This window comes from Balaenoptera physalus (genome assembly GCF_965194825.1).
Source record: "Balaenoptera physalus genome assembly, chromosome: 10".
Classification (NCBI taxonomy): domain Eukaryota; kingdom Metazoa; phylum Chordata; class Mammalia; order Artiodactyla; family Balaenopteridae; genus Balaenoptera; species Balaenoptera physalus.
The window spans coordinates 24612861-24627472 of NC_138889.1; the positions used below are offsets into that span (position 1 = coordinate 24612861).

General features: G+C 35.8%; 1 protein-coding gene across 1 annotated transcript in view; it reads left to right on the forward strand.

Annotated features, from left to right (window-relative positions):
• LOC309636368 (augurin-like) overlaps window positions 1–14612 on the forward strand; it is a 76131-nt gene that overhangs the window by 9470 nt on the left and 52049 nt on the right. The window contains exon 3 of the mRNA XM_082409547.1: window positions 8017–8062. Within this exon, the coding sequence (XP_082265673.1) occupies window positions 8017–8062 (46 nt within the window). The remainder of the gene's footprint in view (window positions 1–8016; window positions 8063–14612) is intronic.

The window sequence follows — 14612 nt, forward strand, 5'->3', positions numbered from 1 at the left end:
CTATTTTTCATGAATTGTTTTTCTAGTTCCAAATTAACCTATTGCTACATGATGCGGATGTGACATTCCTTTAGAATTTAAGTACCTCAATACAATTAGATAGTAACCTCTTTACATAAAATCTTACATTATTAAAAAAAAAAAGTTGTGTCAGTTATCCCAATTATATGAAAACAAGCCAGTACCAGTAAACATCCAATTGAAACAATGGGCTGCATACTGAAACAGTATAGATATAATTCACATAAGTACTGATATAAATACTTCACAGTGGTGGTAAGTATGCAGTGCTAATTCCGAAGAATTCAAGATCATTTGGTCCTTCATCTGTTATTCCTTCCAAAACAGGTATGTCCCACTGGTAGTCTTATAACTTCCAGTGTGATAAAGTAACATTTCAATCAATGTGATCCATAATTCACTTAGCCAATAGCATAATCTTTAAAAAAATTTTCAGTGGTTGAAAAGCTTTTGGCCATAATAGATAGTATAACATTTTTCTAGAGTTTCAGACAATACAGTCTATCATATTCAAGAATGTATGTGATTAAGTTTCTTAATTTCATTTAATCTAGAATTGCACGTTTATTAGACCCTAGAATGCTTTTACATAGAACATTTCCTAACATCCTGCAAGGTTTGCTTTGGAGATTTGGTGTTAAAGAATAAATTATATAACTAATGAAGTAATGGGAGAACTCTAATAAAAAAACCGGATAGGGTCCCACTCAGTCACCAACAAACTATGTCACCTTAGGCAAGGTTTTAACATCTCTCCTGGATGATTTTCCTAATCTACACAATGTCTAGAATAGATTAGTTGATCTTGAAGGCCACTGACAATTATAAAAAAGCTTAATGAAAACAATTAGAACATTTCCAATGGGCATTATTAAGCTTGGTAAAGCCAATAATATAAAGATGGGCAAAGACAAAATATCTGTTTACATGTAAGTTATAACAATAATAATGAGTGTCAACGTATGCAAAGAACTTCATAATTTACAGAGCTCGTTTACATTTGATTTTTCGACCACTCTGTATATCAAATCATTTTATTACTCCCATTTTTACACATAAAGAAACTGCATATCTAACAGTGATATTTTACAGTGAAATTTTAGTAAGTGACAAACCAAGAACTTAGATCCAGACTTTCTCCAATTCCAAATGTTATTGCCACTATACTACTACAAGTATGAGTACCACTATTGCTGCTACGATTATAACGAAAAATAACAAAAACGACAGTATTTACTATGTTAATTGCATACCAAACACTTCTAATCTCATTTTACTCTCCCAATACTGTTGTGAAGCATGGAGAAATTAAACAGTATTATAATCACTCATCATATTTCAAATATAGATTTATAGATCACTAACTTACAGACTAATTTGCTATTTTCAATTCAGAATGGTTGAGCTGATATCTTTGTAAGGAAAAAAAAAAACATTTACAAGTCACTTGATAAGCTAGGAAAGACTACTTGGCCTATTGAAAAGTAACTGTTATGCTGATTTTAAATAATGACTGTATTCATTTCAAATGTGTTCTATATATTTGGTGAGGCCCTTGCAGAATCTTTTAATCATTTTTTTTTCTGTTTAAATTAGGAAGCTTATTCAATTCAAATGATTTCTAGTAAACGAATCCTAACTTTTGACCATCTATCATTAAATACTAGACGTTGACATGATTGCTATATTTTTTAAAATTGCCTTTGAGTTATTTCCATAAGAGACTTGCTTCCTTCTCTAAATTCTTATTTTTAAGAAATCCAAACATCTTAGCAAGGTGCTGGTGTACTATGGATTTACAATAACATTTTGAGGCAAATAAGCATCCTCTCTGTTTTCTTTTGTTTATAGCTGAAAATTAACTTGAAATGATTTATTCAGAGTCATACAGCTACTTATTACCAAAAATGAAGATGAGAAGCTGGGTCTCATGGTTCCTTGTCTATTGCATTTCACACTATTAAAGTAACTATCTTCCCTCAACGGTTTCTTAGTATCATGTCTCCCTGATACCAGATGAAAATAAATCTACTCCACTGAAGTATAACTGAGTCATAAGACAGTAAACTATTGTACTTTCCTTAGAATAACAGATTTTTAAGGTCTCATACGATCCCAAACAAATGCTATATTTTCCAAAAAGTGTTACAACATTCAGTAGTAGTCAGAGGAGTAAACTTAAACCCATTATAAATATTACATAATATCCCCGTCAAACTACATGATCACACACACACACACACACACACACACACACACACATTCAGTCACTGCACTTTTTAGAGAATTTGACTCTTGTTATCTTTCCAGATATGTTCTAGAACCCAGAAATGACTGACCACTCTGCTGAAATTCTAGTTGTGCGAAGGTCAGCATAAAAACAAGCTTTTCATCGTCATGGGTGGTTTGGGGTTTTATGAGGTGGGCTTTGCAATGGTTATTTCTTTGTCTCAAAAAATGAAGAGCATGACTACTAAGGATATGCAAGGAAATCCAAAGAATAGGCTCTGTGTTCCCTGACCTTGGGGTAGAGGATGAACATCCAACTAATTGCAGCCCAGAAGACTATCTCTGATCAAAAATTAGAAGACAGGCTACTACGTAAAAAGATTTTTGTTCAGTTAGAAGTATATAATTAGAGATCCTAACTTCTTGAGATGCTTAGAACTATGACCAGTTGCCACATGACTAGTTATAGTTATGGTGTTACCGTCATCAGCTGTTCGTGTTTATTAGATGTCTACTCTGTGCCCAACTCTCTGCCAGTCTCTGCGAGAAATGTAAAGTATTTGGAAGGTCCAGTGCCTGCTCTAAATTGTACTCTCTAAATCTAGTTATGAAAAAAATCCATGTGTGATTGAAATAGGTGACTATCTCATCCTGCCAGTGTCATTCAGGGCAGAAACATATCAACTGGGAGGACAGTGCTTTTAGAGAGGTAGTTCTTAAAGCCAGTGTAGCCCACAGAGCACTTGAATTAGAATCACCAGAATACTTGGAATCCATGAAGATTCTAGGATCCCATCCCAGACCCTTTACATGTGAACTCTGGATATAATCCAGAAATCTAGATTTTAGACATTTCTCACATTATGACCGTATACACAAAGGTTGAGAACTGATGTTTGTGTCGGGGGTCACGACAGGTTCATTGGCAAGGGCTCCTTACAGCGATCACTGTGTTACGGCCTTTTTTCCCGATTATTTCCGATCATAGCAATTTGCAATCAACTGTAACTCTTTTGTCAGCAACTTGTTTAATGGCTGTTGATCCATTTATATACTTGCCAGAGTGTCTTCCTATTTTTCTTACATCTACATATCACCCTCAGATAAATTCAGATTCAATCCCTTCTAAAAAGCCCTTCTTCTCATCCCTTATATAAAACATTTTCTCTGTATTGGATGCCCATAGTACGTATTTATGTGGCACTGATATCAGTGTAGAATGTTTATTTTTTGCATTTAATCTTGCATTTAAATGTTTTAGCTATTAGATATTGGGTGTAGCTTTCAATGTAATTTTATCAAATAGAGAATAAGCTCCCACAAGATAAGAGATATGTTGTACTTCTTTTCCCTCAAGAGGGACCAACAGAGAGCTCTATGAACAGAAGGAGCTGCATTACTTGTTCCTAATATGACTTTACAAAGATGGACCAGTTGATAGAAATCTTCACTTCCTTTGTGGATTTTTTAATATAACTCTGATCTCTTAATGGCTCTGTCAAGGGGCCTTCAACTCGTTCTGTCTCAAGAAGAGCAATCTAGGTTCATATAATATGCATACTTTGGCTGCCCTGGTAAAAGGGAAAGTTAATGCTAATACGATGTTGTAAAACGAAATAACCCCAACAACCATCATTTCACTAAATGCCTGCTGAAAGTATTCTACTAAGAATTGAGTACATCTATTATAATTCAAAATAATGAATTAAAAAGTGGTCTTTCTGATAACATACAAGGAGTGCTTATGTGGCCATTGCATTACTGCCTAATAATTGGTGGAATTCCTAAAATATATAGAGATAAAGATAGATGCAGGTATATAGATACCTCTCCTCAAATGTTTTCCGGTGTCATGTCTTCCTGATACCAGATGAAAAAAATTTACTTTTTTTTTTTTTTTGGAATAAATCTCAGTACCTTGGCTTACCCAACACTTTATTAAAAAAAAAAATTAAGGCTTGTGGTAAAATGTTTATGATAATATTCTCAGGTTGACATGATGATATATAGCCATAATCTTTATTCATAAAGCTCTTTCTGGGAAACAATTGACAGAAACCTCTCTCTAACGTAAGGGTTGTGTTCTCGTCTGAAGTATGGATTCAGGCATGCTACCAATAATTTATGACCAATCACAGAAAATGTACTTCACTGAAGCTTGCAAGTATTATCTCTTTACAATAGATTCAAGAATCTCTTGTAGTTAATCAATCTCACTTTAGTTTCAATGTTTTTTTTTTTTCAAGTGGGAGATAAAGTAGTGGGATACAGGTATACACTGTGAATTAATCAAATCCTGCATATATGAGTGCATTTCCATGTGTAAGGTAGAAACAATTGAAAATCACTGTCTTTAGTGATATAAGCAGGAAGATAGAGGTCAATGAGTAAACTATTCTGGAAAGAAATTTGACATTATTTTTCAAATGGATTTCAAATCATGTATAGCTTTGATTCAGAAATTCAACTTCTAGGGATTTGTTTCAAATAAAATCAGGGATATACACAGAAATAATGGAACAAAAATGCTCAATGCAGTGTTGCTTTTAATAGAGATAAGAAGAAATAAGAGTCCAACAGTGTGGAATTCATTAAATAATTAAACTATAACATATCTCCCAAGAAGGAATGTTTTAGAGACTTGTAACATGGGTAGTAAAGAAAACGCTATTGGCAATGGAAAATACTCAGGGTATAACGCTAAATAAGGCGATAAAATTATATGTAGATATCTTATACAACTTTTGTGTAGATGTTTATAATTATATGAGATCTGTGCCAAAAAATACAAGAAAAACATATACCAAACTAGTAAAATCTGTTAGTCCTGAGGTATACGATCCCAGTGAAATTTACCTTTTGTTTTTTGCTACATTTTCCAAATTTCCTTGATTAATCATGTATTATTTTTAATCATGTAATATATATATATTAAAGGAGTTTTACCTTTTTTATAACTTAAGAAAAAATTAGAAGCAACTTACATGAAAATAGACATAGAAGAAGGTAAATTGTGCCAGAATCCTTGACAAATATAGGTTTCTTGACATTTGAGAATTTTCAGGTCTCCACTTGACTCTCACAGCATTTCCACGACCCTCTTTATTCCAGTCTCATCTTCAGACTGGGGCCATAGCATAGAAGCCCACATGAAAGTATTAGATACTCAGAAAACAACTGTTCAGGATGGTGAGAATAGCACTATTCTTTAGCACTATTTTTGCAGCCATTGTTCTCCTCAGCCCTGCAAATCCCTAACCCTATTTCCAACAAAACTCTTCCATATATAGAAATAGCTAGTACACGCACATAAATGGTCATTTATTATATCCAAGTAAAATTACAACTGTCACTTTTATGAGCTTCATTATGTTTAATTTCTCAGAAGAAGAAATCATTTTACAACCATTTAAGAAATAAGAGAATGCAGGGAAGACAAAGGCACCCAACAAACAGGTGCTCCATCTACTTTTTAAAGGCTGGAGTTAGCCGAAAGGAAAGAAAAGATACATAATGATAACTGTAAGCATCAAAAAGTCAGTGGGCATCAAAAAGCTAACTATAGGAGAGAAGAGAAAGGGACATGTATTAAAAACTATAACAACAGCAAAAGTATGGAAAGCAAGAGGAAGATAATTGTATAATGGAGAGAGAATTTTTTATGAATCAAGGTCTGTCTGTTTAAACACAAAGAGATTTGTTAGGAAGATATATTATAGCTCATAGAATCATTGCATCAGCTTTATAAATAGGCCTTAGGCTAAGTTTTCAGGAAAAAAATCATAGGACATGCTGATGTCCACACAGGAAAAGAGAGACATAGCTGCTGCCAACTCCAAAGGCATGCTGCTTTTGCTGAGGTGACAAACTTTTACCTCTGCTCCAACCCCAGAACTACACAGAAAATCACCGAGTAAACAGGAAAAGGAAAGAGTGCTACCCCTCCAACCCAACCCAATGCCCTGATTGGTTTCTGACTAAATCACTGCTGAACCCCTAGCACTAGGGTGGGATGAACCCCACAAAGGACCCATTGCCTGAGAGTAGTCAGCGGGCAGATTCATCAAGAGACGGCCACTCTGGACTTGTTTCCTCATTTGAAAAACAAGGGACTTGGACCTCTTTCAAAGATACTTCAATTTTTTTCATAGGCATTTGATCAAAAAATAATAAGGATCTTTGTTGGGAGGGTCTACAAAGTCCTGCAAGTCACCATAAATTCAGAATGCTTCTTGCTTAATATAAATTTGCACACTGGAGAAACTCCTCATTGGCTTCTGATCTCCCAGCTTCCATGGTTATGTTCTCACCCATCGCTCTGCCTTTTCAAAACTCATTGTGCCGCATGACTCAGGGGTACTTTTCATCTATATCAAGAGCATTGGAGAAACCATTGCTTATCCCTTGAGTCAGCTGTGGTGGATCCTGTTACTAATAGTGGCATTCTGCATATTTTTAGATGACCAATGAACTACCCGCATATTTCCCATGTTTGTATCTTACACATTCTCGCATTTCAGCTTTTGTTTTGTTTGTCCTTTGCTTTTTCTTGGTTTATAATTTGAGTTCTCAAACACTAAATATACTGGTTTATGGTCTCTGAAAATTCTATGCGGAAGGTTCTTGCTCCAGTTTATGAGTAGAAACTATAAACTACAATGATAATCTTAGATTTAATATTCTCATTTTCTACTTCTCGTAAGTAAATCCAAAAGTTGATGGCATTTATTTTTGTAATTTTCTGAGCTATACATGTAAACTGAACAGTGACTGGCTGGTATAGAAGTAGGAGCTGTCTACCTAGAAATGGAATTTATCACATAATCCCGTACCCGATGGAAATTTGAATTCTGATTCTTCATATAAAGCAATAGAGAGGTAGTTGCTTAGACCCTAGCATCAAGCTAAAGTTCAGAGGTTGCTCTGATACTTCTTAGTTATGTGACTTCAGAAAATTCAATGAATCTCTATGTGTTTCTATTCCCTCATATGTAATAAGGGTGTAACCTCACAGAGTAGTTAAGAATATTAAGTGAAATAATACCAAAAAAGCATTTAGCACAATGCCTATAACTAGTAAGTATCCAGAATATGATGACTGACCATGTTGTGGGGATTATAATCCACATGAGGCAAATAGCAGAATCTGTGTAGTGAAAACTGAGCTTCTCAGTTCAGGTACAGTTGTCCACAGGGATATATGAACGTGCAGAGAATTAACATCACAAATTTCGGGAGCATTTATTTTACTTGATAAGTAATCTTATTGAATTTTAATATTAAAAAAGGAGCATTTATTAGGAAGTGAATAAATACCTAGATTAATTTTTATAATAAAATGTTAGATTTCAAAGAAAATTCCTATTAGCCTAAAGATGTTTGTGGGCATTCACTTTTCTCTAACAAGAGAAATATTTCTAGAGGAAAGTTTGTGAGGCACTGGAAAGAAAACAAACCAAACAAAAAAGTATTGGCTGCATTAGAACCCTGGTTTCTGCTGGTTACTTGGGTGTTGATGCCCCATGACGACAGTGGATGCTCAGTGCTTTTGATGGGGTTGTAATTTGTCTTGGGTTCAGTGAGGCCATGTAAGTTTTAGCATTGACATCATTGCATTGACATGAGACAGTGTTCTCTTCTCAGAATATCATGGGCTTTCAGAAGCAGTTGGGAATTTTACTTTATTTAAAATGAGAGTGGGAAAGGGAAACTTGAACTTTTTTTCTGTGCTAGATATTAAACTTGCCTATTTTGTTCCCACTCTAGATAAAAGTAGCCAAAAGAAAGTCTTCCCTGTGTTCATCTTTAAGAGGTAATCTAGCTTTTGCAACAACGTGGATGGACCTGCAGAGTATTATGCTTAGTGAAATAAGTGATACAGAGAAAGACAAATACTGTATGTCATCATCACTTATGGTGGAATCTAAAACATAAAACAAACTAGTGAATATAACAAAAAAGGAACAGACTCACAGATATAAAGAACAAACTGGTGTTTACCAGTGGGGAGAGGGAAGGGAGAGGGACAAGATAGGGGTAGGGGATTAAGAGGTACAAACTACTACGTGTAAAATAAATAAGCTATAAGCATATTTGTACAGCACAGCAAATATTAGCCAGTGTTTTATAATAACTATAAATGGAGTATAATCTTTAAAAATTGTGAATCACTATGTTGTACACCTGAAACATACTACATTGTTCATCAACTATACCTCAATAAATTAAAAAATCTAGCTAGGTGATCTGACTTTTAGAAATGAGATGTCTTCTCTCAACATTGAATAATGCACTAAACAAGAGGCAGAGATATTCGGGACGTTTATGCGTTATCTGGATTAACTTGACTAAATTGTACTTGGAGTTGGGAAGAGCTAGATTTATAAGCTTCTCTTATGTGAGAATATGCGTGTGGGGCCAAGAGAGCACGTGTAGCTTGTCTAAGATCACACAAATAGTTAGATACAGAGGCCAGCCTATAATTTTCTATATCCTACATTGTCAGACCTTCAAGTGTCTTCTAACTCCCAGGGGTCATAATGAGTAAGAGACAGGATGTGGGCTTTGTCCTAGGAATCTCTGACTGTGACTCAGACACGTAGTACCGATAGATTCCAGAACTTGTGCAAGTTACTTAACAATTTTCTTCCTGTTCTCAGTGGGACACCCACTTTGCAGAGTTGCCTATGGGATTGAGAAAATGTGTGAAAAAATACCTTGTGCAGGGAAGGGACTTACAATATATGTTTACTAGATATGAGGTGTCTCCCCATTTCCCATCTCTAGTGTTTTGCCTACTTATTTACTCCCTGTGGCTTCTCAAACCAAAAATTGCTGGGCCATTCATGAGTTGCTATGGTAACCAGGGACAATGAATCTGAAAACCAAAAAGAGTTCTACAAATGCATATATCACTGTGAGTTTCCTAATTAATTCTTGCAACTACATACCTTTTAAACGAAACTCCCTTGAGAGTGATTAACAGCTAATTCCAAAAAGACAAAGATCTGGGAGTACTGGTCTAAACATCTTTGGTAATATAAGAATCTTGATCTCATCATTGTTGGTTTATTTTCCATTAACATGGAAGAAATTATCTTTCCCCTGTATCTATCCTGCAGGTGTTTTCTTTAGAATTCTTATCGGCTTCCTCGATAGATAAACACAATTCAGTGTTTTATTTTTCTTCCTTTCCACTGAATATTTGCCTCCAGCCAGTCAAATTGCAGAATGCAGTCTCCATTTCCAAGGCCACAGTGGAGACAAGTCTCAAAGGAAAAGTATGTAAAGAAGTGGTCAATTCTGTAGCAGAGCCTAGAGTGTGGATTTTGGAAGTTGCCTAACTTCTACATCCAAAATGCTACTACGTATTTCATAATTTCAGATGAAATACCATAGAATAATCACAGAGAGCTTGGTCATTTTTTCTCTGGTTTTGCCTTGGAAGACAAATGAAACTGTTCTCAACAATTTACCTCATGTCCTTATTATAAGGATTCTTTAAAAATAAGTTTTTAGAAAGTAGCATTCTATTAGCTCTGTAAAATGCATATGCAAACACTTTTAAATTTTAGTTGAAAGTGACCACTTATTTCATCACAGAGAAATGATGAGGAGAATAGGTGGAACTAGTGGAAGTTCCAGTATTAATTGTTTATTTATGAGTCAACAATATAATGTGTGACCTACTAAAAAGTAAGACGTTGTATAATACAAGGATAGGGATTAATTAAAAGATTAAATTATAGTGTCTTCTTTTAGGTGACTATTAGAGAAGACATTCATTACATTAATACTTGCTGAGTAGCCATATATACAATGTACCATATATACATATATACAATATACAATGTACCGTGTATACAATGTACTTTGATACACATGCATTAATGTGTGTGTGTGTGCGTGTGTGTGTGTGTGTGTGTGTGTGTGTACTGCCTGGGCTCATACCAACCGTATTCTTCTTGACAGTCCAGACATCACTGACATCCCTTGCTTCATACTTATCCATGAGTGTCCAGAATTAGTTAGAGCCACCCTTTCAGTCTTAGGATCTTGTTCTTGTCTCACCCTGAACACGGTCAGTATTAGGATCTTGATAGATGGTTATAAAGAAGGAGAAGGCAACCAAGAACAAAAGGAGAGCCTGCACGGGAGTTTTGCAATATAGTCACTGTGTGGATGTGTCCATGTCAGTTTAATTTTAGTCTTTAGTTTCCTGAAAGTGAAGCTAGAGCAGAGTCTCTTCCAGGGCTTACAGTCTATGCTTCTATGTCATAATATCTCTTTATTTGTGTTAGTCTTCCCCTAGTGTTTCTTTCTAATATATACCCTCTTAGCTCTGGACTTGGCCACTGTTTTAGTCCTCATCCACACTAGATACTCATCCTTCACAAACATCACATTCTGTTCTGTATTCTCTACCCCGTTCCCATGCCATCTCACTCGATCACACCTGTTGGAACATCTGTGCCTTGTGCATGATGACTCCAGCCTCCGTATTGTTGAAGACCTTTGCAGAATATGGGGGCATCAAAATGATTGGGAATGGGCACCCTCTTTCACCTCCCTGGTCCATGAGGAAAGAGGTGGGAGCAGTGTCCTTCCCTCTCCCAATATAAGTGGTCAGGTGTTAGAGAACAGGAAGGGATTTAGGATTGTTTGGGAAAGTCAAATTAGAACTTTAATATTGTACCTCAGTCACATGATGAATTAATTAAATTTTGCTAAGGTATCCTGGGAAACTAACACACTGTATTATACCATTTTTCTAGGGGGAGAGTTTTCTGTCTTCTGTGCAGTGTAATTTAGGATTTAACTCTCACCAGCATACACAGATGCTTGTATGTTGGGATTGATCACTCTGGGGAAAAATGAGGTAACTGTTGATTATAGTGTATGCCAAAGGAAAAATCAATGATCAAGAATATGTGTTCTGGACTTTCAGAAGAATATATCAGTATGACCCAAAGAGAGTAGAAAAGGAAAGACATTTTAAAGTAGGACAGACTTTTAAAAAGAAAGGAGGAGGGTATTCCTGGGGGGTGGAATGACGCAGACTGACCGTAGAACGTGGTGTCATAAAGCATTCATTTGTGTGTCTGTGTTTGCTAGTTTATTTTTTGCCATCCCTGCACACATACCTCTTTCTTCCAGTATGAATGCTCTGAAAATTTCTCTTGGGGAATTAATCCCTTTTCTACTCTTTGGTGGTATGGTTTATGCCCCTAATTTAAGCTATGCCCAAAGTCAGCCTTTCTTCCAAGTATTTCAATTATTGGGCCAATGAATTCCTTATTGGTTATCACTCATTTGATTTGACTCTTCTATCACTTGCAACAGGAAGAGTTCTCAAAGGTAGATATGGTGATAAATTTCCAGTTTTTGGTAGGATAATGACAAGAAATGACCTGTTTAGCTAGAGTAGAAGATCCCTGTTGTAGGGTAGTGGAAGGTAAATTAAGTACGGATAGAATAGTCAGCCTCAAATGCTAAATTAATAGTATTAGCCAGTACAGATGATAGACACCTTGCTATTTATGGGCGACCCAATTTAGCTTTCCTCTTTTTTTTCTAGTCAAGACCTCGTAACATTAGGCTGGGCCCGTAGCCAAACGTCCGTTCTTAACTCATGGAAGTCTAACAAACTCTGGCCTTAACCTCTGCTCTCTAGGTTCCTGACTGTGTATTCTTTTGTAGCTAAAACAGATGAAAACTGAGCCTCATATAGAAGCTTAATATGTCCCCAAGGCAACATTGACATTTTCTCTTCCTCCCACTAAAGGGAAAATTTTATTTAATTTGTAGGGGGAGGAGGAAGTGGCTAATCTTAGGCTGTTTACAGAAACTCCTCCAGGGGTCTCAGGTTCGCCTAGCCTGATTCAGTTCTATTTCAAGGTGGAATCCATGTGGGTACTTCATGTTCCTGTTTTTTGTTTCATTCAGGCTTGGGACCTAGGCATAAATTTGTACTTGCATAACCACCGAGAGATGTCATATTTAACCATCTGGTTAGGAACTGGGACAAAGATTCTTTTACACTCTGAGAAGCTGTGGCTATAGAAGTTGTTGATATTAACGACTTCCTATGTTTCTATATTTTCGGGGTGCCTTGGGGGCAAATGTTAATGGATTTTATCTTCCTTATATGAGGAAACCGATTTTTTTTCCAGTGGATGGTTTTAGGACTAAAAACATAAGGCCTGTCTTGGTGGTTGTGTATAACAACTGCAACAGTGCACATTTTCCCCTCTTAATGGAAACCCTTAGCCACGTTTCTTCTAAGAAACCTTCCTTGCCACATTCTAATCATGATGTTTGTAGATAAAAAATCATATTCTCTGGGAGTGTGTCTGACTGACTCACGACCATAGAGTACCTTATTGATTTAGAAGGGAGACTGTGCTTGTTCAATTAGAGTGGACTTTAGACTTTAGTTAGGAATTCTGGGCTTACTTTTTGGGTTTGGGGAAAGATATGAGGCTAGAACTGAGACCTGAAACAATCATGAGGTGAGAGCCCGGAGTTGTCAGAGACTATCTGAGGAGCAAACTGAGAGAAAGCGGAGCCAAGAGGTGGATATTACTGTAATCTTTGAGTATTAATCAGGCTCTAATTGAAGCTGGTCTGAATCCAGAGTTCAGTTAAATTAAGTCTTTTATTTCTTAAAACTAGCTTATATCAGAATTTATGTAGCTATTTATAGTTTGGTACTATAGGAAATATTTTCCCTCTTTTGCCTTTTCCCTCAGAAAACCCTTTCCTTTTCTTCAGAATTTCTCTCACGTATCTTTCTTTGTGAAGCTTTTTTTGACACAACTTGATCGTTGGTTAATCTATCATAATCTTTATCATATAACATAATGATATGTTTACTTATCTGTATCTTTCATATTGCAAATTATTATAATTAATTTTATAATATCTGTTTAGCACCTATTCTGTGCCACATTGTGTTCAATTTGGGAGACTGATCAAGACAAACATGGTGTGTGCTCTGAGTGAACTATTGAGCTGACAGGTTATTGATTATTAAAGGTATGATGTGTTTCTTTTTTTTTTTTTTTTTTTTTTTGGCCACACCATGCAGCATGTGGGACCTTAGTTACCCAATCAGGGATTGAACCTGTGCCCCCTGCAGTGGAAGCTCGAAGTCTTAACCACTGGACCGCCAGGGAAGTCCCAGTATGATGTGTTTTAGCCAAAGGACGAACTAGGGAAGCAATGGAAGATGGCTAATAAACAAGTTATTACATACGTGATATATTTGGGGAGTCATAAAAAGGGGGAATTGCACGGTGCTAAGTAAGTATGATGATTCCTAGAGGGCAGGATTGGCCTCTTGATCGTGGTGTTTTGTTTTAAATTAGTGGGAACTATTTCAATTCTTGTCCACAACAGAAACAAAAGAATTGCTGAATTAGTGCAAGGTTCACACATGCTCATCTCTGAATCGTTCTTGACTAACACCGCTCCACAAAGATCTTAAATCTTCATTGAATATACATCTTTGCATTAATTTGTTTCTTAACTTTTTGGGAATTCAGGCTTGGCATTCATAAGCCATATATCTCAGATCTTCAAAGATTTCCCAAATCAAAACTGCAGAAATATTTACCAAAGCAGGTAAAATTCTCCCTGAATCACAGTATCGCCAAAAACCACATATAAACACCATGTGCCCGCAGCCTATGCTTGCATCTTTTCAGTTTTCACAACATTTTTTCATCTATGTTGTAAAAATGTTACATTGACTAGAGAATTCATTAGAACAGTTAAAAAATACTTTTCTTATTTTTATACACACCATATTGTAGATTTTGTTCAAGTGATAGGTCAACACTGAATTTGACAATTTACTCTTGAGAGTAACTAAAACTATTATGCCCAGGCTAAGAACCAAGTGTTTATTATATCTATCGGCTTTATTTTTTCTTCTAATCCAGTGTCTTCAGTCAGACTTTCATTCTGCCTTGTGCCAGGGCCAACTTTTCATAATAGATATTTGCATCAGTGACTTTCAAGAGTTATTATTTACTTAAATAATGAATGGAGAGAAGATGAGAAAAGAAAAGTAACATATTATGAGCTGATGCTTGGCTTTGATCATAAGCTAAGTGAATCATATACTATTCAATTTTGTTAAGTCAGTAAATCACAAGTGAATCATATTGTGGATTTTCAGTGTGGTCAAAGCATATAGAAGCCATGAATATCAAGTTCATGAATGTTATGTTTGTGGAGTAGTAACACGTTTAATTCAATGAGACTGTAAGTTACATGAAGGGATAATGATTTGTATATTCAAACTATGTAAATAAAACATTGAATGTATCTGGGTCTGTTTCTCATCTGTCGTATCA